At 46.4% G+C, this 23788-nt stretch overlaps 1 protein-coding gene across 1 annotated transcript; it reads right to left on the reverse strand.

Annotated features, from left to right (window-relative positions):
- Positions 1-4543: 4543 nt before the first annotated feature.
- On the reverse strand, positions 4544-23753 carry MBLAC2 (metallo-beta-lactamase domain containing 2). Its single transcript, XM_017344591.3, has 2 exons — positions 22913-23753; positions 4544-7802 (listed from the first exon to the last, which is right to left on the reverse strand). Exons 1-2 carry the CDS (start codon positions 23376-23378, stop codon positions 7417-7419), a joined length of 852 nt encoding a protein of 283 aa, XP_017200080.2. The 5' UTR covers positions 23379-23753; the 3' UTR covers positions 4544-7416.
- Between the last annotated feature and the right edge of the window lie 35 nt (positions 23754-23788).

Genomic DNA, 23788 nt, shown 5'->3' on the forward strand with positions numbered 1-23788 from the left:
AACCACCTGTGCCGGACTGCTGGCCCCAGATAGCCTGAATTTTAATATTGAGGACCCCCCGTAGATGCTGTTTGATTGGTTTGCATCCAACCCAGCCAGGCATTCATTGTTTTTTTCTTTTTAAAGATTTATTTATTTGTATGAAAGGCAGAGTTACAGAGAAGGAGAGGGAGGGGGGGAGTGGACTGGGAGGAGGAGAGGAGGGAGAGGGGAGAGGGAGAGGGAAGCCAGGAGCTTCATCCAGGTCTCCCAAATGGATGCAGCGGCTTTACCTGCTATGCCACAGCACTGATCTCCCCCCACCCCCTAAGGCATTCACTCTTAAACAAACAAACAAACAAAAACACCTTCTGCTTGACTTAAAATGTAGAGTCAAGGGGGCTGGCACCATGGCTCACTTGGTTAATCCTCCACCTGCGGCGCCTGCATCCCCTATGGGTGCTGGGTTCTAATCCCAGTTGCTCCTCTTCCAGTCCAGCTCTCTGCTGTGGCCCGGGAGTGCAGTGGAGGATGGCCCAAGTGCTCCCCATGGGAGACCAGGATAAGTACCTGGCTCCTGGCTTTGGATCGGCGCAGCACCAGCTGTGGTGGCCATTTTGGGGTGAACCAATGGAAGGAAGACCTTTCTCTCTGTCTCACTCTCTCACTGCCTAACTCTGCCTGTCAAATAAAAAATGTAGAGTCAAGGCAGAGAACTATGTCTCTCCTTTCTATATAAAAAGTAAAAGTGTTAATCTATCACTCAAATACTTCTGGATTATTCTTTTTTAAAGTTGGAGGGCAGTCTGGGACGGTGTGACACAAACGTTGGAGTTGAGGGTGTACGTGTAATTCACTTTCAGGGAGCCTGGATTACCTGAGAGATCAGAAGTCAGTAGCAGAGTGCTGCAGGAGCCACTGTGATGAGCTGCTTCCCACGCCCTGAGCGGAACAGCACACTCCGGTGGGAAGAGCAGCAAGGTTTTATCTAATAATAGCAAATGGACTTCCACGCAGTCCTGGCCAAGGCTACTAACTGATGCAATAAGACTTGGGCTACACGGACACCTGGGGAAATAAAGCATTCGGTAGTAGTTCCCTGGGGAACCTCCTGAGCCTGCCTTTCATCTTCACACCTGCTTTAACCACTTGGGGTGCCAGGCAGCCTAAGCTGCTTTACAGACTTCTCGCTTCCCCATGCAGTTCACTAAATGTAGCTTCGCCTTTTCTTGATAACACTCTCTCTTCGTTGTGACAAACATGATAATCAGACAATAAACTGAGAAACTGGACATGGTGAGGAGAGACGGGGCCAGCAAACACTGCAGGTCAGCAGGTGCTCACTCCTTCTCTGCATTCCTTCTAGGCTCTTCCTGCCACTTCCCCGCCAGTGTCTCAGGCTACTGTGGTTTCACCTCACCTCCCTTTCCAGCGCTGGTGTGTAGACTCGGCAGCTGGGGTCCCGAGCCGTGGGAGCCCATGCCCTCCACGTAGGTCCACTGTGTCCCACTAGTTACGGAAGAGTTTCCTCTGAAGTTTTTTCCCTAACTCTTCCTTGAGACTACAGTATCTCCATTTTTATTAAACTCTTTTCCTGGACTATCAGTGAGCTCCCTCCATATTCCGCCATCTTGGAGCCCTCCCCCACTTCCTTACTCTCCAGCCAGGATACTCACCTCTACCGTGTCCTCCAGCCAAGCCCACATAAGACTCAACTCCTAAGATCCTAAGAGGACGGAGGGTTGTACACTTGCATGTTATCCTAAGATCCAAACTGCCTGGATTTTAATCCTGATTCCCTTCTCTGTCAAGTAAAATGGTGGGAGGAGGCACGACATTAGCCATACCTGTTTTATATTACTTTGTTGTGAGGAGCCAATACTGTGAGTAAAACAAAGCAGTGTTGGGTGTGTGATAAGTGCTGAAAAAAGTGCTAAATAAGCATGCCAATATGGGAATGGCATGATGAAGAATTTTTTAATTCTTGGAAGATACTTATTTATATACAGAGAAAGAGAGGGTGGGAGAGAGAGAGAGAATCTTCCATCAGCTGGTTCACTCTCCAAATGGCCACAACAACCAGGGCTGTGCCAGGCCAATTCCAGAAGCCAGGAAGGAACCCCATGCTGGTCTCCCATGTGGGTGGCAGAGGTCCACGCACCTGGACCATCTTCCACTGCCTTCTCAGGGGCATTAGCAAGGAAGCTGCAGCAGCTGAGACTCAACCCAGTCCTCTGATGTGGGAGGCCCTTGTCCCGGGAGGCAGCTTCACGCACTGCACCACAACGCCTACCCAGAAGCCTTTTTATTTTATACTGATGATATCCCGTTACTTTACTTTTCAGAGTGTTTTTAGTGGGTTTTCCATCGGATGCTGGCTTTTGTGTATATACATTTAAACTTAGCAGTAGACTTGAGAGTTCTTTGGGGAGAGGGGCAGGGTGGCAGTTGTGGGCTTCCTTGTGGGTCACTCACTGGGCCTTTCCCGTGGGACCCCGGATGCAATATCATCAGGTCTTTTCTCGTGGGAGCCAAACTTCAGAGGAACAACTTTCTGTTCAGTCCCCTGATGAGAGGGTATAATCCCAGCCAACAGTATTCTTGGGGTAGGTCAGAGCCGTCTGGGGCAGAGCAGGGCCTAACTTTCAGCATCGAAACTTACACTGCATGGAAGTCTGCTCAGCCTCTGTTTTCAGTACGGGACTCCAGCCTTGACTAAGTCTGGTGCACTCAGGAGAGACCGTGCTGACGTGATACCCCTCTCCTTGGGATCAGATCCCGTTCTGTGGGGCCTGATGCTGAACCAACTTTAGGGCTTTGGGAGAAAGAATACAAAAATGACTTACTTTGAAAACACACACACGCACAACCGTTTGTACATGTATCTCGGGCCCTGGTGCTCCCGTGGGACGCCAGCTTGGCAGGCATCAGCTTAACCCACTGCACCAGGCACTGGCTCTTGTTACCACTGTCCTGTGAACTTACGCCATTTACAAAAAAAATGGCTTTTTTGTCTTTTATTAAGAGATTCAGAATGGAGCAGATGATAAAGCTTATGTTCATCTAGCCAATTGTTTTTTAAAGATTTGTTTATCGAGAGTGGCAGAGAGGGCATGGAGAGTTATTTTTCCATCTGCTACTTCACTCCTCAAATGGCCACAAATGCCAGGGCAGAGTCAGGCTGAAGCCAGGAGCCTGGAACTCCGCCCAGGCGTTCCACACGGATGTTAGAGACCCAAGTACTTGGGCCATCACCTGCTGCTTCTCTAGGGAACTGGATCAGAAGCAGAGTAGCTGGGACTCCAACAGGGGATGCTGGTGTCACAGGGACGACACTACTGCCCAACCGGCCATTCTTAGCCTGCAGTCTGACCACACCCAGACAGACTCCAAACTGGCCGCTAGATGGCTGAAGCAGTTTCCACTGCTTGAGGCCCTGTGTGAAATATCCACCAACCCTTACCGGCACCCTGTATTCTCCACAGTTCCCTTTGATGAAAGGATCTGAACCCACTGTGGGTGCCGGTCAGCATTACTTTAGAAGCTTATTGGCCCCTTGTGTTTCCTCTGGTATGACTAACCTCTTCATAAATCTGCATTTTTATAGGAAGTGGTAAAGGGGATCAGAACATGCCATCCCCCAATATTGGCATATTGATTGTTTCCAGCTGAAGGCAATGGAGGAAAAACAAACCTATCCCTTTTTTTCTTTTTAAAGAGGGTTGAAGTCTTAATCCTGATATCTGTGAATTTGACTTGACTTGGAAATAGGGGCTTTTATTTTATTTTTTGATTTAAAGATTTATTTATTTGAAAGGCAGAGTTACAGACTTTGTCCTTTGTCTTTGTTAAAATGGTATATAAGCTCTTGGGCCTGTTTGTATGGCTGTTCACTTCTTACAGAGGAAAGCCTGGGTGTACATGTGAAAATATTAACATCAAACACAATTTTTACGTTTTGTGTGAATTTTGTCAGTTTAATTCGCAAGCCCAACCACAGAACCTGAGAAATCTTACTGATTTGTAGGCATTCTCTGTATTTGCTAATTTTGCCTGTTATACAAGTTATGACTATCTTCTAACCTTTATCTGTAACTTTCTTCATGGTATCCAAATTTAAAAGATATTTAAATTTTTGTCGTATTATTCCTATCCTAGGCGACAAATGATTTAAATTTCCTTTTACCACACATTTAGTTCTGATAGTCACATTTCCATTTGCAATTGATTTTTATGATGGCGGGGCCTTTGCCCCCTAACATCAACAATTCTAATATTTATTGACCAGTCCAACTTCTATCCATTGACTTGAAATGCCATATTTGTCATGTCCTAAAGACTTATATGAGTTATTTTTCTATTTCAGGATTGATTTGAAATGTCATATTTATCATGCACTAAAAACTTATATGAGTTATTTTTCTATTTCTGGGTTCTCTATTCTTTGGAACAGATTTGACATTATATTCATCATTAGATTTTCAAAATGGTAATTTATACAGGAAATGTCCTTGAAAGAAATTAAACAGAAATTTGTAATGCTATAAAAAATACCAATTATAGATTGAAATAAAATGTCCACTTTAATATTTATTACACAAATGTTTGTTTACACTTATCTGAAAATTATACAAGGACAATTTGTGCATTTCACATTCACATTACTATCCACGTAAGAACGAATACACAGAATCATTTATCCGACTACATCAGGATAACACACAAGGCTTTTGTGTTAGTTTCTCAGTTAGAAGGAGACATCACATAAGGAAAATACATTTCCAAAGACTGCTTATTAATGATATAAATAAAAACTTATTTCTAAACGTCTTACATGTTGACAACTTTGAATTATACTTACACACTAGCAGTTCCAAAAATCATAAATTACAAGGGTCACTGTCAGGGTGAAAATATATATTTCAAAAGTTTTTGAAAAATATGTTCTTATTATGATTTAACATCATTTGATTTCTTCTTGGCACATGCGGCATCTTTGAAAGTAAAGAGAAGCTTTGCCAATTTTATGTTATTGTGCAGGTATAAGGGAAACAGCACAGTTTGGGGACTGACAGACTTGTATTCAATTACCACCCAGGTCCAAAACTGTGATATATGAGGCTGGTCAATTACCTCTTGGTGCTGGGACCAGGATTAAATTAATAATGCATATTTAAAATGCACAGTATGGACACTCAATGAATGACATCTTTTCCCCAATGCATGCATATTAAAACAATAGCAAAATATCATAGTCTTATGCTGTATTACAATTTGAAAAATTGAAATAAAATTGGGAAATTAAAAAAAAATCAATGTTATGAAAAATTGCACTTTCAATACATAAGAAAACTCCTTAGCAGGATTAAATATTTGTTAATAAAACTTAATGCCTACCCTACCCTGATTTAAAAAACAGTCCAAAAATATGATAAAATGGTAAATGGTTAAGGACTTTTGGTTTTCTTTTGTGCTACTGATATAAAAATAATGGCTATATTTAAGGCTCAATATGTGATTGTTTGTAGGTGCCCTGAACCAAATCTATATTCTCGATGAGCTGTCAGTTGAAACAGACCTACTGCCTTGAATGACCGTAGCTCCCATGATGCTCTATGCCTGAACCAATCATGGCCTCCTTTCGAGGTCAGGGTTCACTTGGTGGCACGTGGCAGTTCAGCCCACCTGTCAGGAGGGATGACTCACACAGTCACAGACCCTTCTTGCTCATGCCAGGGAGATAGGCGGTTCCTGAAAACTGAATTTATACTGCCAGCAGGAACAGGCTACTTCAGACGGCAGCCTGTATGTTTATTCTTGGATCTCTCTGTTTCCTACCCTGACAACCTAACAAACCTGGCAGAAAAGCCTCTCCTCTGGGACACGTCCCCTAACCAGACTCCATACCCCTCCGTTCACGTCCCCTGCACTCGGTAGAAAGTTGCGCTAACTTCAGCCTGAGATATCATCCGGTGGTCACGTTGTCTCTGACTTTTTGAGCTTCCACAGTGTTGTGCGTGGATATGCAGGACCATGTGTATGCATGTGGTGGTGGCAGTGGAGGCTGTTGACTGAATAAAAGAAATACAGAACTTCGGTATCTGCAGGGAACCCTTTAGAATAAAGGTTTCGTAACTCTTCAGAACTCAAAATTGCTGAACCTTCCTAATATAAAAAAAAATCAGATTTGTAAAATTCTGTTGGGTTTCAGACATGTCAATAATAATAATTAAAAAAAAAAACCCAGTGGAAAAAACTGTTTAAAAAACCTTCATGAAATATTCCAAAAAGGCTTTTTAATAAAATATTTTTGAGAGCACCAAATCTTTCCTATGACTTCATGAATGCAGATTTCGTTTCATTCGAGACAAAGAATACTGAACGGGAATAGGTGTTGTGAATCAGGATAGAAAAGGCAATTCACGGAGCCAATGTCTACTGCACACTTTGCAGTTAACTTGAAAACCCTTCTGTGGTACTTATCCATGTTGTACTAAGTAAAAGCATGGTTCCTTTTACGATGGTGTAGATCTCCAAGCTGTTCTGATACTGTAAAACGTGACACAATACTGAGGTTGCTATATAACAAGAAAAATGTTGTTTATATTAGCTGTTAATATTAAAATAGGATATAATAAAAATTATTTTAATGTGTATATTTTCCAATTTGCCTGACAGTGTCCTTTTGAGAAATCTGACAATTTTCAGTTATATTACAGACATTTAAATCTCACTTTTATGATTGAAAATATTACTTACATAACAAACAATATATATTAGCTTTTGACTGAAGCATTCTATAATTTATATTTAAAGCTTTGTGATAAAACAAGATTCATTGCACTTCTCAAAAGTTAAATTACACGCCATATAATGAATGCTATAATTAAATAAAGAATAAATAAATAAAAGGTAGCATAAAAAATTCAGGACTGTAACACTGCAACTTGTTAGCTCTCATTCTAAATGAGAATTCATCTGTTGCACTGAGTTCTAATGCATTTTGAACCCAAGAACCTTTATCTCTGAATGAAACACTGACTGTACCGAGTTTGGAGTGTGAAGATAAAGCTCCACACGTCTTTCTTCCTAGGCCATCTAGGAAGTAGAATAAGACAAACAGAAGAGGGCAGTTCTTTCCTTGCTGCAAACTGCCTCCTGGCTTCCCCCATGAATTCTATGTCGTTCCTAAAGTAAATATCACAAGGTGATGGCCTTGGCAAATTATAAAGTTTATGTAAGTGGCTTCTGCCCTTAAAGAAAGAAAAAAATTTTTAAATTTCCATTTTTGGCTTATTCACTCTCAATCCTTTTTTTTTTTTCACCCCTCTAACATACAATAATGGTGTAAAAGCACTTGTCGAAATGCTCATTCTAAACAGCACAAAATGAGTTGCATTCATTGATGTAGTTAATCAAAGCAGACTGCTACGGATACTAGGGTGAGGTCCTGGAATTAGTTACACGGAGGGCTAAACTAGCAAGAGACCGCATGGCAAAGGTAGAGACTTTGTGACAGAGGCCAGCTTTCGAGATGTAGTTGGAAGCCAATCGGAAAAGCCTCTCGGCACCGAAGGTATTGAAGTGCCCAGGGAGCACCTTCTCCACCAGGCCTCTGTCCACTAACTCTATCAGGCGCTCACAGGTGCCGACGTAGTCGCTTATCCTGCTGTAGGGCAGCCAGTCAATCAGCGACCCATCGTACACGACGTCTCCGCTGAAGAGGATCTTCCGGTCTCTGTCGTGTAGGCAGATGCTGCCCCTGGAGTGTCCTGGCATGTGCATGACCGTGAGCTGTCTGTCACCGAGGTCGATCACATCTCCTGCGATGCAAACAGAGTTTACAGGTGAACGTGCTGCACGCTTGACTCCAGCCACCTGGAGAGCAGAGCAGGGGCTGGTGCTGTGGGTGTAGCACCCTCAGTCACTGCCAGCATCCCACATGGGCGCTGGTCCCCATAGGAGGCCTGGTTGCTCCACTTCTGGTCCAGCTACCTGCTAGTGTGCCTGAGAAAGCAGCAGAAGATGGCCCACAGGCTTGTACCCCCGCCACCCGACGTGGGAGACCTGGATGGAGTTCTGGGCTCCTGGCCTCGGCTGTGGGGCCATTTAGACTGAATCAACGAATGGAAGATCTCTTCTGTCTCTCTCTCCCTCTCTGCAACTCTGCCTTTTAAATAAATAAATAAATCTTAAAAGAATAAAGAACAGAACAATAGTAAATAATTTCAAATAAATTAGGAAAGATGATACCTATTCTACCCTTACTTCATAAATACTGTATTTCTTAACAACTTTAAAATAAGCTGTGTATACTTCATTCCTATTGTTTGCTAGCCCAGTGTTTGTAAAAGTGCGTGTTCACGTGGAACACTACTCTTCTGCAGGCTATGATGACTTATAAAACAAAAGATGATCCCAGGGTCAAATGATTCTGGGAACTCTTGCTTCAAAGAAAATTAAGCAGCTTTCTTTTTTGCAAGATGTCTGTGAGCTTTCAATACACCAACACATAGTGGAAATACGCAAGGTAGATGTAGATATCTCATTTCTCAAGCTTTCCAGGATTTGACCATGCAGCATTTACTTTCAGAACATCCCTGGTGTCAGCATCCTGTGAATTTTCCTCCCGTGAACCTTATATTTTTCCCCTCGTTGTGTCACCCTGTGAGAATCAGGACTTGAGGAATTCGTACAGGCACTAGTGCTCTAGCTAGTGCTATGCTCTAAGGAACGAACTGTCCTTTGTCTGTAACCCAGAAACCTTTTCCGTCAGAATCCACTAACAGCAGCGGGCTAACTTGCTACCTTGCAAGCGGTGTAAAAAGCTCAGATTCTTCATGGTTATTGATGGTAAGGAAGGAAATGGAGCTGAATAGGGGCAAACTTGTTATGCTTCACTGGAATTAAAGCAGTAACAATTGAAGTAAATGATGATAAATTAAAAGATTCATATTGAATTTGCCTGTGCAAACACATACATAAAAACATAAAAGAAATGTAGCTAAAAAGTTAATAGAGGAAATGAAACAGTAAAATTAGGAATTGCTAAAAAAAAAAAGGATAAATCAATAAAGGAGTAACAGAGGGATTTTAAAATAACAAAATTTTAGACCTAAATCCAACTATATCAACAGTTACATTAAATATGAATGGATTAAACACTCTAATGACAGAGATTGTCAGACTGGATTAAATATCAAGATATATTTATCTACAAGCTAAAAATCTACAAGAGAGAAACTATAAGTTCAAAGATAAAAAGTTTGAAATGTTTATACTATATAAGTATTAACATCAAGGGAACTATAGTGGTTGTATTAACATAATAACATAAAACAGATTTCTATATAAGGAATATTATCAGAGAAAATAAGTACATTTTATGAGACTATATATAAGGTTAAGCTGCTAAAAATAAGTTATAAACCCATATACCTCTTAAAATAAAGACCAAAAATAACATGAGACAAAATGGACAGAAATAAAATAAGCAATCTAACAGATACACCTGAAGAATTCCATATTCTTCTCTGAGTAATTCTCAAAACAAGTACTTAGAAAATCAGGAAGAATACAGAAAGAAAACTTGGGTGGGTATGGTGGGAAGAATCACTATATTCCTAAAGTTGTACTTAGGAAATGTATGACGTTTGTATTCCTTAACTAAAAGATCTCTTAGGGGAAAAAATAAATAAACAAATATATAAAAAAAGAAAAAAAAAGAAAAAAAGAAAGAAAGAAAATCTGAACAACCCTATCAGCCAACTTAACAAACCTGACACATATAAAACACTTTGCTCCAAAATCCCTGAGTACACAGTCTTTTCAAGTGTCTTTGGTAATCAAGACATTGCATTTCTGGCTAAATATTCCCGATCAGCGAAGAGAACAGAGTGCAAAAGCAGACACATACAACATGGCCAATGGATGTTTCAAAAAGGAGGGCCAAGTGAGTAATCCAATGGGTAAATGGGAAGTCTTTTCAACAAACTGGACTGGGGATATCCCCATGGAAGCAGCACCAACAACAATAAAAACCATCAAAACACAAAATAGAACCGCTCAGCCCTTATCTCACAATATTCTCCAAAATTAACATAAAACAGGTCCTGCACCTAAATGTGACAGTTTCTAGTAAACAGTGGGGGAAAAAATTGTGATCTTGGGCTAGACACAGAGCCTTTAGATTTGACAACAAGCAAAGCATTAAGTAAAGACTCAATGGGTTTCGTCCAAATTATATACTTGTGGCTTAAAGACACACCATTAAGAAAATGAAAAGGCAAGCCACACATAGGGAGAAAACATTTACAAAGTTTATGAGTACATCTGTCTTGTATCCAGAATAAAGAACTCTTCTCAACTCAACGAGATGAAAACCAGAAACTCAGATTTTCAAAAGGAGAAAAGATTTTAATGCACCTGTTAACAAAGAAGATATTAGCAAGTAAGGGCTGGGAAGATGCTCAACATTATTAGTCATTAGGAAGATGCAGATTAAATCATAGCAAAATCGCATTATGAGTGCACTAGAATGGCTAAAATCAAACAGAATAAAGTGTTGGCAATGATGTGCAGACTTTGTGACACTTATACATAGCAATTTGGAATGTAAAATGGTATCAGTACTTTGGAAAAACTTCACGTTTCCTTAAAAAACGAACGTACGTTTACCATAGCACCCAGGAGGAATTCTACCCCTAGGTATCTACCAAGAGAAATGAAAGTGCGTGTCTCTCGGCAGTATTACTCACAGCAATTCCAAACTGGAAAGGTTCAAATCCCCTTCAAGAGCTGAACAGACTAGCACAATGTTATGTCCACAGAGTGAAACATTTCTCAGCAGTAGAAATGGATGAATTATTAACAGGGGCAATAACATGGCCGAATCTCCAAGGCAACATGCCAAATGGAAGAAGGCAGATACAACAGGCTCTGCATGTTGTATGATTGTACTCAAGAGATGTTTTCAGAAAATAAAAACTACAGAGACACAAAACATAGCAGAGGGGTGAAGGATGGGAGTGGGGATTATTTGGAAGGGAGCAGGAGGGAATTTTGGGGGGGAGGGTCTGGAAGAGTTTTCAAACTGGGCTGTGGTTATGATTGCATGAATATATAAATTTCTTAAAACTCATTAAACTATATACTCAAGTGGGTACATGTCACGGGATGCAAAACAGACCGTAATAAAGCTTTAAAAAGGATGTAGCAAATGGAAGCAATTCAAATGTACATCAACTGATGAACTGGTAAATAAAATGGGGTACATATTTGTCAAGTGGAATATTATTTGGCAATAGAAATAAATGGTAAACCTGGGAATCATGCTACCTGAAGGAAGCCATTCACAAAGGTATATACATTATATGGTTCCATTTATATGACAAATCTGGGCTGGGAGGCGGAGGACTGGAGAGTCTGGGGTGTGGGGGTTTCCTTCAGGATTAATAAAATTGGTCTATAATTGGTTGTGGTGACAGGTGTGAAATTCAGATGTATTAAAAGTCACTGAGCTGTACATGTTAAATAGGCGGATTATATGGCATAAAAATCTTATCTCAATAAAGTTACTAACAAAGGTATATAATTGGAAGTGAAGTTTTGCAGTAATTTTAAAGGTCAACTCAATACTTTAGACACATTTTCTCCAGTTGCAGGGTACTATGGTAACCAAGAGTGTAGGGTCCGGCAAGCGGGGAGCACAGGAAGTCTGCAGAGGATGCTCCAGGAAGTCTGATCTTACGTTGCACTCAGAAGAGGAAGGCTAGGAGAGACGGGTGTGCGTCAGAGATCTGAACACCCGGCGTATGAGCAGGAAGGGCCCTCCCACTCCACCTTTTCTACATCCTGGACATGCCTCTACCCGTTGGCTCCCTTCCACCGCCTCCTCTACTTGACAACAAGCAAACGAAGGCTTCCTTCCGGCATTTCCTGCTCAAGGCTGGTTGCTCGGTGACACCAAGAGTGAACGGACTCCTTGTGTCCATAACAAAATTAATGAAGCCAGGTGGGCATCGGGGCAACTGGGTACCAGGAGTGAGGCCGCCACCCAGGCAATCCCCGCAGGGCGTACCTGCTCTTCCGGAACCACCTGTTCCGTCCATGGTCGCGGGCAGTTGTTTGGCACTTGGCAGGTCTGAGTTGCTGACTCAGAGCTACGAGGTGAAGCAGCCACCTGGACCCGTTCTGCCCAGGATAGCTGCTCTGGTTAAGCGTCAAGGTGTTGCTCAAAGCCAAAGCCAGGACAGCAAAGTATGCTCTCAGGGGCTGGAGCCGGGTAGCCTTTTCTGGGGTGCAGGAATCAAAGTGCCACATTTTGCTCTGCAAGATTGAGCATAATGGGGTGACCAGAGACATCTCTGAGCTGGGTTTATCTGTTAGTCTGGGGTACAGGGCCCTGTGTTTCTCTCTGTGGTCACAAGACTAATTGGGGCAAAGAAATACTGGAAAAGAATAACTCTCTCAGTGGACCAGAGAATGTATTCACAACAGATGCCCAGACCCTCTATGGAAGTGGGCAATACTCAACCTGATATTTCCCCTCCTAAACCCAAAGGGAAGGTTTGCCCCATGCTAGGGAGTCCCCCTGAGGAAGAGGGTCTGCTAAGACTGTGAGGGTAAGGGAGGAAGGGGGGAGAGTTCCTGAACCTTAATCCTCACTCCTAACACTAAGAATATACACAGCACCACGGTCTCTTTCCTTGACTTTATGGCTACCCTGGCAGGGGTGGGGAGCCCTTTTCCTGCCAAGGGCCATTGGGATATTTATATTGTTTGGATTTGCCAAACCATGAACTTACAAATCAGCCTGCCATAGAGGCACTGAGTTGCCTTGGCAGGGCAGACCATCTGCGGCCTGTGGGCCTGATGTTTTCCACCTCTGATCTATGGGGTCAGCTTAGCCAACACCGTGTCCACCCTTTTCTGATGGAAAAGGCAGGCATTACCAGCCTAGGACTATGTAAGCCAGGGAAGGAGGCTGATAAATGTGCAGGTGCCATTCACCACCTCTGACCTAAATGGAAGGCCTCAAGGCAACCACGGGGCATTCTTGCCGCTGATTAGGGGCAGTTTTACAACTCACAAGCCCTACCTAGGTAGATGTTTAAACCTTAATTAACTGCCCTCCATGACGGAGGAAAAGTCAGCTGAGCTAGCCAGCGAGTCAAGGCTAGGGAGGAAGCTGACAAGCAGCTGCCAATCAACTTGGTAACTGGTGTGCAGGCCTGGGTAGGAATCCGTACCAGTGTGGGACCTTAATATACCAAAGGACCTAAAGAGGTTAGGCCATTATAGGAATCTGTGGTTGCGAGACATGCAAGGAGTAGGCAAACCCCCTTCTCAGGGAGGGGTCCCTGAGATTGTGCTGAGACAGACACAGAAGGAACCAGAAGAAAATCCCTCTGCCTTCCCACAATGGCTAAGAGTGTCTCAGACAGTGGATTTTTTGGGGGGCCGAAGCCTGGGAAGTCAGGTTCTTCTAACCACCCACACACCCTTCACGTCTCAGAGTGCTCGGTCCTGAGACCAATCCCCCTGAGTGCTCAGAGATTGTCTTAAGAGGTTTCCAACAACGGAGACGTGGCAGAAGGGTGACAAAAAGATGTGAAGGGAGGCAGATCTATTGGCTGTTGCTCTCCATTCTGCTCCAGGAAGATGACCCAGGAAGATGAGAGAGGCCGCCATGGGTGAGTAACCCAGCCTCCGACATGGCCACCAGCTAAGTGAGGACCACCCAGTGTGCACAGTACAAGCAGGAGGGACATGGACAGTGAGGGACATGGACAGCATCCTTCACAGAAGGAATCCAGATCTCCCCTGAGCAGAACCAGGTTACTCTAGGAATACAAGGGGAGAAGGCTGGGTTTCTGCGGCTGGTTTCACTCCTCTGCCCTGGGAGACACCAGCACCTGCCCCATTCAGTAGGAAGTCGTTCCAAAAGAATGATCTTCCACTTTTACCCCACAGGGAGGATTTGGTTACCAGGAGGCTGCAGGCTTCAGGCAAGAGAGGACGTGGGAATGGGAGAGAATCCAAACAGCCTACCCCCTTGATTGGGTTTCTCAGAGGATGTTCCCTGAAGGCTGGTCTTGCAGCACTGAACTCAGAGCGGCCAGAACACCAGGCAGGAAAGCTGTGGAAGTCAGGGTTTGGGGCATCCCGTGTGTGGCAATGCCCGCGACTTGAGGGACCTCCCACACCACCTCTTCTGCATCCTGGACACTCCCCTACCCTTGGCTATAAAAGCCCTGGCAAAGTTTTTGGAGAGGCAAGTTTTTAAGGGAACTACACCTGCACACTGTCTATTCATTACCAGCACATGAAGCTCTCTTCTGGGCAACTCCTGCTTGGGGTGATTACCTGGTGACACCCAAGGGAACGGACCCCTGGTGTCCACTAACACGTCTCAGTTCTGATCTACAACACTGGGGATTCACATTCTTTCCAAGTTGAGTAGCACAGGAATCCTGTTATTTGAGCATGATTAGTGCCAAACATAAAAAAAAAAAAAGGATCTAAAACCGGGACTAAAATTTTAATAATGGAAAGTGGGTTGAAATTTGATTTTAAAGACTCACTAAATGTAATCTTAGCAGTAAAAATCCTTTTTGATTTTTTTAATAATTAACCTCAGCCACAGTTCCAAATCAATTTAATATCATGCTCTCTCTGTAATAGGATATTTTCTTCCCTCAGAGAATCCTTTGGGCAAAACATTCAAGGGTTTCACCAGTTTTCCCAAGGAAATGTGTTCTTAATAGTTAGAAATTGCTGGGGCCGGCGCTGTGGCATAGCGGGTTAGGCCACCACCTGCAGTGCTAGCATCCCAAATGGGCGCCAGCTCGAGACCCGGCTGCTCCACTTCTGATCCAGTTCTCTGCTATGGCCTGGGAAAGCAGTGAAAGATGGCCCAAGTCCTTGGGCCCCTGCACCCATGTGGGAGACCTGGAGGAAGCTCCTGGCTCCTGGCTCCTGATCGGCACAACTCCGGCCGTTGCAGCCAGTTGGGGAGTGAACTAGGGGATAGAAGACCTCACTCTCTCTCTATGCCTCTCTTTCTCTCTCTGTGTAACTCTGACTTACAAATAAATAAATAAATTTAAAAAAATAGTTAGAAGTTGCTACTTTTAGGGACCAGCATTATGGCACAGCAGGTTAAGCTGATGCCTGCATGTTCTATGAGCACCGGTTCAAGTTCTATTTATTTGAAAGTCAGAGAGAAGGAGAGAATCTTCCATCCACTGGTTCACTCCCCCAAATGGCTGCAACAGCTGGTGCTGGGCTGGGCTGAAGCCAGCAACCAGGAGCTTCTTCCCGGTCCCCTATGTGGGTCCAGCTGCTTCACTTCTGATCCAGCTCCCTGCTAACAAGCTTGGGAGAGCAGAGGAAGACAGCCCAAGAGCTTGGCCCCTGCCACCCACGTGGCAGACCCAGATGGAGTTCCAGGCTCCTGGCTTTGGCCCGGCCCTGTCCCAGCTGTTGCATGGCATTTGATGAAGGACTCAGCAGTTGGAAGATCCCTTTCTGTCTCTCCCTCTCTCTGTTTTTGAAATAAATAAATCTTTGAAAAAAAATGCTATTTGAACAAAGCTCTCCAAATGGTTCTTTTCTACACCGAGGATCAGGAGCAAGTGTTGTGATGGTCAATGACTTCTAACAGATGGTGTCTAGCCTATGGCTCTGAAAGAACTCTGGTCCCTGTGGTGCTCCTAGAACGTGAGAGAGTAATCCTGGGCCCCAGCAGCCGTCCTGGGTGGCTGAAATCTGCTGCAGGGCAGACAAGAGCCTCACTTGCTGCTTCCTCTTCCCACCTGGTCTTAGATCCCAGCACCAACATCAGGACGGCATCAGATACACATCTGTCCACATTCCAGGCATAATGGGGCTGGAATTCCTGTACAAGATAACCAGTCCAGATTTAAAGTGCCTCTGGGGATTCCCAAACCACTGTCCTTTTGCTGTACGTGATTGGTTGGTAGGGCATAGGAATTACGGCTAGGGTAGTTGAATAGTGCTGTTGGAGCCGAGTTCTTTAATCAGTGTGCAGAAAGGGCCTGAAAAGAAGTTATAGAAAATTATGAGAGCAAGGTAATCTTACTGACCTGTGGTTATATCTAATTATATATTAATATAAACATTTATGTATTAACATATAAAATATTAATATATATTAATAAGATAGTATATCTACACACTTTATAGTATTAATGATATGTATTAATTATGTATTAATAATATATAAATATTATATACTTTGCATATATCTATGCAAAACATTGAGCATCTTACCCACCCATCCACATGGAGAGCGGGGTGGGCGTTTGGCATAACATCTCACGTTTCAGTGCCTGATTTCAAATCCCAGCTCTGCTCCTGATTCCAGCTTCCTACTGATGTGTACCCCAGGAGGAGGCAACAGTGATCGCTCAAGCTGTTGGGTCCCTGTCATCCGCTTGGGAGACCCAGGTTGAGTTCCAGGCTCCATCTTGGCCTAGCCCAGCCCTGGTCACTGCAGCATTTGGGAAGTGAAGCAGCCGATGAGATATCTGTCTGTCTACCTTTCAGATGAATAAATAAAAATGTTAAAAAATCAGATACACACTCTAGCTGGAAACAAAAGGGGGCGGATTCCCCCTGTAACTGACGGAGCCACAGTGGCTGAGTATCACTAGCTCTCCCACTCTCTAATGCCTCCCCTGAATTGACCTGGCTCAAATACAGCATGTCATGGAGACCTCTCTTATAAGAACCAGGGGTGTTGATTTTTTTTTTAAAATTACGTGGACTGTTTCTGTTTTTTATTTATTTATTTATTTATTTATTTATTTTTAATTTTTGACAGGCAGAGTGGATAGTGAAAGAGAAAGACAGAGAGAAAGGTCTTCCTTTGCCGTTGGTTCACCCTCCAATGGCCGCTGCGGCCAGCGCGCTGCGGCCGGCGCACCTCGCTGAATCGATGGCAGGAGCCAGGTGCTTCTCCTGGTCTCCCATGGGGTGCAGGGCCCAAGCACTTTGGGCCATCCTCCACTGCACTCCCGGGCCACAGCAGAGAGCTGGCCTGGAAGAGGGGCAACCGGGACAGAATCCGGCGCCCTGACTGGGACTAGAACCCGGTGTGCCGGCGCCACAAGGCGGAGGATTAGCCTAGTGAGCCGCGGCGCCGGCCCAGGGGTGTTGATTAAGTGCCTCTTATGTGCGTGTGCACAGGTGACAGAGTCTCCTAAGCCTCTCCTGGATTCCAGACATACAACCCCTCTCCTGGCTTCTCAAATGCCCTTTCCCATCTAGGCATCATCCATCTTTTGTTTTAACTTCAGTTTGTACTCAAATACTTGTACATATTTCACATAAAATACTTTGGGAGGGCTTTAGATCTCAGAAAACCTTCTTTGGCTCACTCCTGCTCTAGTCACTTGTAACAAGTTTACTTCTTCTGGTCATTACCTCCACCAAATACACTTCTCCCCAAAAACTGATCATAACTGTGGACCTTGACTTGCCAATCTGAGATATACCCTACTGACTTCAGCAGATCCTGCTGCTTGCTTTTATAATTTTACGTCGCCCACTGACGGCCACAGTAAAATGGAAGATGTTCAGCTCTTTATTTCCCACTCCCCACCTCCCATCACTATGCCTGTGTACGTTTCTCTCCCGCTTTCTTTCACCTGCTCCAGTCTGAAGCTGCCATGTCTGTGGCTGTATGGTTGTGTCTTCCACCCCAGCATCCAGAGAAATTCTTCTGACTTCCTGTACATTGGGTTTCCTTTTTATTCCATTCACTATCTTTCTCTTTCATGGTTTACTCCCTTATTTATTTATTTATTTTTTGACAGGCAGAGTTAGACAGTGAGAGAGAGAGAGAGAGAGAGAGAGAGAGAGAGAGAGAGAGAGAAGGTCTTCCTTCTGTTGGTTCACCCTCCAAATGGCCACTATGGCCAGCGCGCTGCATTGATCCAAAGCCAGGAGCCAGGTGCTTCCTCCTGGTCTTCCATGTGGGTGCAGGGCCCAAGCACTTGGGCCATCCTCCACTGCCTTCCCAGGCCACAGCAGAGAGCTGGCCTGGAAGAGAAGCAACCAGAACAGAACTGGTGCCCCAACCAGGACTAGAACCTGGGGTGCCGGCACTGCAAGCGGAGGATTAGCCAAGTGAGCCACGGCGCCAGCCAGACTTCCTTATTTTGAAGGGCATATCCCAGTAGCTTCCTACGTGATGTTATGTGGGAAATCACTTCTTTTGTGGGCTTTTGACGGTGGGATGAATGTGCAGCTCTGGACTGGAAGTCATTTTCACTCACACTTGAAGGCAGAATTTCTTTTTTCTTATCTGAACACATGGCCCTATGTTTAAACTTCTGGAAAATGGCAGAATCCTCCTTGATGTCAAAGCTCTGACCTTTTGCAGTACAGGGCTTTGGTTTGGATATGGTTCTATCCATTGTGCTGGGAACTCTGTGGGCCCTTTAAATTTGTCAATTTCATCCTTTGATTGTTTATTCCTGGATTCCCTTCACTATTTCACTTCCTCTGTTCTCTGGCTGCTATGATTCCAAGGTTGGATTTTTCCAAACTGATTTCTTTTCTCCTAGTTTCCATTCGCTTATCCGTTCTTTTAAGTTTTTCAACTCTATCTTCTAGATCTTCTACTAATTTCTGATATGCAAAATTCTAAGTTTGTGAGTGCATTCTTGTCATTTATTTCTCCTACACATTGAATGCAATCGCTTATCTCATGCCCCCAAAGATACCCCTCTCCCAGGTTGTTTTATGCTATTTAACATTTGATCTCGTATTACAGAATTTTCCCATTATGCTTGAATCGCTGTTTAAGAGAGAGGAAAAGGCTGTCTGATGCACACACAGGGGGCTTAGGGATCTCAACCTGATCATGCCAGGAATTCCTAAGGGATTCCTCCATGGGCACCGTAAGTCTTCTAGAGTATGTATTCCCCAGGTAAGATTTTTCTAGTTTCCTACCTGGAGGGGGAAAGACCTGGCTCTCATCCCTCTGGGCAGCTAGTAAGAAGTTATGAGGACATTTCGAAGAATTTGTGGAAAAATGTGAACTGTCAAATCCATTTCCCATGGACTTTTTGAAGTACCCTCATGTATGTACACACAGTCTTGTTGGACCTCTGGGCCCATCAGCGCGTGACATTCTGCAAACATGAAACTCCCTCATTGGGGCAGGCATTGGGGCACAGAGGGTGAGAGGGTGAGCACCTGCTTGGGACACCTGCATCCCATAGTAGATGCCGATGGTTCACGTTTTAGCTGCTCAGTGCTTGTGATCCTGCTCCCTGCTAATGCACTTGGGAGCCAGTAGCTGATGGCCCAAGTATCTGGGTTTTTGACATCCATGTGGGAGACCTGAATGGAGTTCCTGGCTTCTGACTTCAGCCTGGTCAAGTCTCAGCTTTTGCAGGCATTTGGGGAATAAACCAGCGAATGGAAAATATCTCTCTTCCTTAGTTATTTTGCTCTTCAAATAATTAAATCTTTTAAAAAAATAAAGAAACCCCTGTTTCACTTTGCCCAGAGAATAAACTGGACGAGGAAAGGGGTATTCACTTAGGGAACAGGGTTCTAGAGCAGGGATGTGGACAAGGGCCATTTGGATATTTATAACCTATGGCCCATACAAAATTACCAACTTCAAAATTCGCCTGCTGTAGATTTATTGAACTTCCAGTCCCACCTGCAGCTGCCTTGGCAGGGGCAGATCAACCGATTTTGTGGGTCTTGTTCGGCCAGCAGGCTGGACGTTCCTTACCTGTTTTAAAAGCTTCTCAAACGGCTACGAACCAATTCTACTTACTGTAGAATTTTCCCTCTGTGCACCCCTATCTCCCAGCAGCTATTGGTCATTTCTGAGCCTTTTACAACCTCCGTGTCAGCTGGCTCCAGATTTCCCATCACTGGCATGGCTCACTCCGTCACCGCATCTGCTTCCTAGCATCCAGAAGCATCCCATGTAAGTTCTCCAGCCATTGGATTTCCATTAAAGCAAACAGAGCCCAGCTCCTCAGGGGAGCAGAGGTGGGGCGCTGTGGGGAGCCACCCTGGGGGCATCTGTTCAATCAGCGGCCATTCTGGAATCTGACTTGTCATTTTTTTTTTTTTTTGACAGGCAGAGTGGACAGTGTGAGAGAGAGAGACAGAGAGAAAGGTCTTCCTTTGCCGTTGGTTCACCCTCCAATGGCCGCCGCGGCCGGCGCGCTGCGGCCGGCGCACCGCGCTGATCCGATGGCAGGAACCAGGTGCTTTTCCTGGTCTCCCATGGGGTGCAGGGCCCAAGCACCTGGGCCATCCTCCACTGCACTCCCTGGCCACAGCAGAGAGCTGGCCTGGAAGAGGGGCAACCGGGACAGAATCCGGCGCCCCAACTGGGACTAGAACCCGGTGTGCCGGCGACGCTAGGCGGAGGATTAGCCTAGTGAGCCGCGGGGCCGGCTGACTTGTCATTTTTAACCTCCCTACATGGCAAAGGTCCAGTTGAAACCACTCATTGGAGAAGGTACCCTGCTGACCCTGGACAAAACGTGTATAATATGGACAAAAAGGCCAGAACTTGAGTCACGTGAACATTATGAAGAATAGTGGTCACAGCATGTGCCCATTCAAGAAGTCTGCACACTATCAACCCCGGGTCTATTGCTGTCTTCTCATAGGAAGATATTATTTGTTTTTCCACTGAAAATGATGACGCGGCTCTCCTCTCCTTGTTCCTTGCTTACTACTCAGCTTTTGGGTTAGAGATGCAGTCAGGTGCACAGATTTGTGCTCATGTGTGACAGGGGATCATTGATCCACTAAATGAAACGTAGGGATTTCAGCCTCCTTGTGTTGTAACCAAAGCAATGAAGACCACGCTGTTTGGTATGTGCTGCTGATACATACAATTGTGTATGGATTTTTAATATAAATATTTTATATCTCCTTCTAGGCATCTGGATTGCGTTAATAGCAAGCGAGCAGGCTGCATCATTGAGAGGAGACAGGAAATGAAGATTCCCGAGAAGTGAGGGAACTTAGAGAGGGTGAGGCATCTCACTCCTAATGGAAAACCAATTTGGACGACACAGTGCTATCACCTTTGAAGTGCTTGGTAAACATTCAGCTTTCTTTTCACACCTTCCAAGGTTCAAAACACCACCCAGGTAGCTTGCTAGGTTTCTGTCATCGACTGACTGGGATTCAGGGAACCTGGGTTCTGGCCGCAGCTTTTCCCAGGATGGGCTGTGTGACCTCGGGCACTGTACTCAGTCCCACCTGGATTCTCCACCTACAAAGCAATAGTCCTCACCATTCTTTACTCTTCCCACTGCTCACAAAGAATCAACAGCAATTATTCTTTAGGACCATTTAAATATATCTGAATACTAATACCAAGAATATTTGGTCTATGTACTGGAATTTGATCTAAATTCTCGTGAACTGTATGAAAATCTGAACGTGTCAATTTTATCCAGAAACACAGTAACTGAAAGTATCCTCAACATAAAGGTGCTTTTCTTTCATCTCAAATTGTTAGGCACTGCAAGAGTCCCTTAAAAACCTTTAGATTTGGGGGCTGGTGCTGTGGTGTAGCGGGTAAAGCCACCACCGCCTGCAGTGCCAGCATCCCATATGGGCGCTGGTTGTAGTCCCGGCTGCTCTCTTCTGATCCAGCTCTCTGCTATGGCCTGGGAGAGCTGTGGAAGATGGCCCAAGTCCTTGGGCCCCTGCACCCACGTGGGAGACCCAGAGAAAGCTCCTGGTTCCTGGCTTTGGATTGGCACAGCTCCTGCCGTTGCAGCCAACTGGGGAGTGAACCAATGGATGGAGGACCTTTCTCTTTCTGTGTGTAACTCTCTCAAATAAATAAATAAAATCTTTAAAAAAAAGAAAACCCTTTAGATTTAAAACTTTGATGAGGAGGCCTGTGTGGTGAAGTATAGAATCTTGCAGCATTTTTAAGGTTGTAAATGATCAAGACCTCTGCAAGACAGCCTTTCACTCTTTGCCATTTTGTTTGGGCACCGTACTGCAGCATCTTTCCACCTAGTAGGGGGACCTGTCATTTTAAAGGCTTTCAAGACAGGGAAAGAACTCGTGGCAGTCCACTCTGAGTGACCGCCGTGCGTTCTGCGTGCTTTGGTTTATTGGGCCTCGCTCCAAACCCCGTTTTCTGATCACAACCTTGCTCCGGGCAAATTGTTTCCTTGGGAGGTCGCTGACCTCACAGCAAATGTGCAGAGGACAAAGTGAAATCAGACATGAATACACCCAATGCTTCCGCGAAGCTTAATCAGCTCAGTCATTTACGGGCCAGCATGGGGAGCGGAGGGCTGGGCCCTACAGTGTTCCTCTCGTATTCCGACCTGCCTCTCTCGGGAGCCAGCGTGGGCCGAGGAGGCCTGCGCATCCGCCCCACGGCTCACCGGCCCTGCAAGCCCCCTCCCTGTCCGTCAACCAGACCAGCTATCGGTCCCCGTCTACGCCTCCAGCATTCTGCACTTGCATTCGCTATGGGGCTCGCTCGCTCTCCTGCGGCACCATCAGGAACAGCGACGCGCGCGGCCCCTACGGCTGCGCCCGGGACTCCCGGCTCTGACCGCTGAGCCTACAGGTGGAAACCGCTTCCAGCCCGGCGGTAGCGCCCGGGCACGACGCGCACTGCCCGGGACGCGTCTACACCACCAAGAGCCTGGGAACCCGAGCGCCTGGCGAGGAACCCCGGGTCGGGGATGGGGGGGCTCCCCTGCAACACGCGCAGGCAACTGCCCGGGGAGGTGGGGCCGGCTCCTACGCGGTGCTCGGAGCCGGGCCCGGGCAGGGGCAGGGGCGGCGGCAGTGGGCCCGGCTCGTACACCGTAACGCTCCCGCCGCGGCCGCGCGGGTCTGCGACCCCCATGCCCTCCCTCCGCCCGCGGGGGCTCATTACCATCTTGCAGGATGAGCGTGGGCTGCACCGCCTGCACGCGGAACTGCCTGGCCCGCCAGCCGGGGCTGGGCGCCCGCACCACCTCGCTGTCGGAGAGCCAGGTCACCGTCTCAAAGTTGTCCCCGCGAGCCAGCGCCTCGGCCTCGGCGTGGTGCACCGCCACCCGGTCGAACTGGTAGAGGCCGCCCGAGTGGTCGAAGTGCACGTGGGTGGCCACGGCCAGCAGCGGCCGGCCGGCCGCCGCCGCCTCCTCCTCCTCCCTGGCGCTGCGGTCCTGCAGGAGGCCGGAGGAGTACAGGTACTCGGGCAGGCTGCGCAGCCCCAGGCCCGTGTCGATCACCACGTCCTGCTCGGAGCCGCGCACCAGCCAGATGTTGGCGCGGTTGCCCGACTCATAGAAGCGCTCTTGGATCCAGAAGACGCCATCGCCCAGAGACTTGTGCGCGAACCACTCGAGCGCAGACATGCTGGGCGGGCGTGTGGGCGCGCGGGCCTCCGCAGCCTGAGAGCGCGGGGGACGTGGGGCGGAGACGGAGGCGGCGCAGAGCCGGCGGCGGGAGGCGCGGCCGGACGCCGCTGGACCGCGCTGCCCGCCGCAGAGCGCGGGAGCCGCTTGGCACCGCGGCGCCTCCAGGCGGGGGCCACTGCGGCACGCCGGAGACACGGCGGCGACACCGTCCCCGCCCCGGGGGTGTGCGTGTGGGGGGGTGCGGGGCTGACTGCAGAGGCCGGGTGGGGCGCGGCTAGGGGAGCACCAGGCCCACCCAGCCCCGGGGCCCTCCGCGATGCGCGCTCCCGGACGGCGGGGAGCGAGTCGGGCCGAGCCGGTTGGACGGCGGCTACGGCGCCTGCCAAGGGCTAAAAAGCTCCCGGCCC

This window comes from Oryctolagus cuniculus, chromosome 14 (assembly GCF_964237555.1).
Source record: "Oryctolagus cuniculus chromosome 14, mOryCun1.1, whole genome shotgun sequence".
In the NCBI taxonomy this organism is placed as follows: Eukaryota; Metazoa; Chordata; class Mammalia; order Lagomorpha; family Leporidae; genus Oryctolagus; species Oryctolagus cuniculus.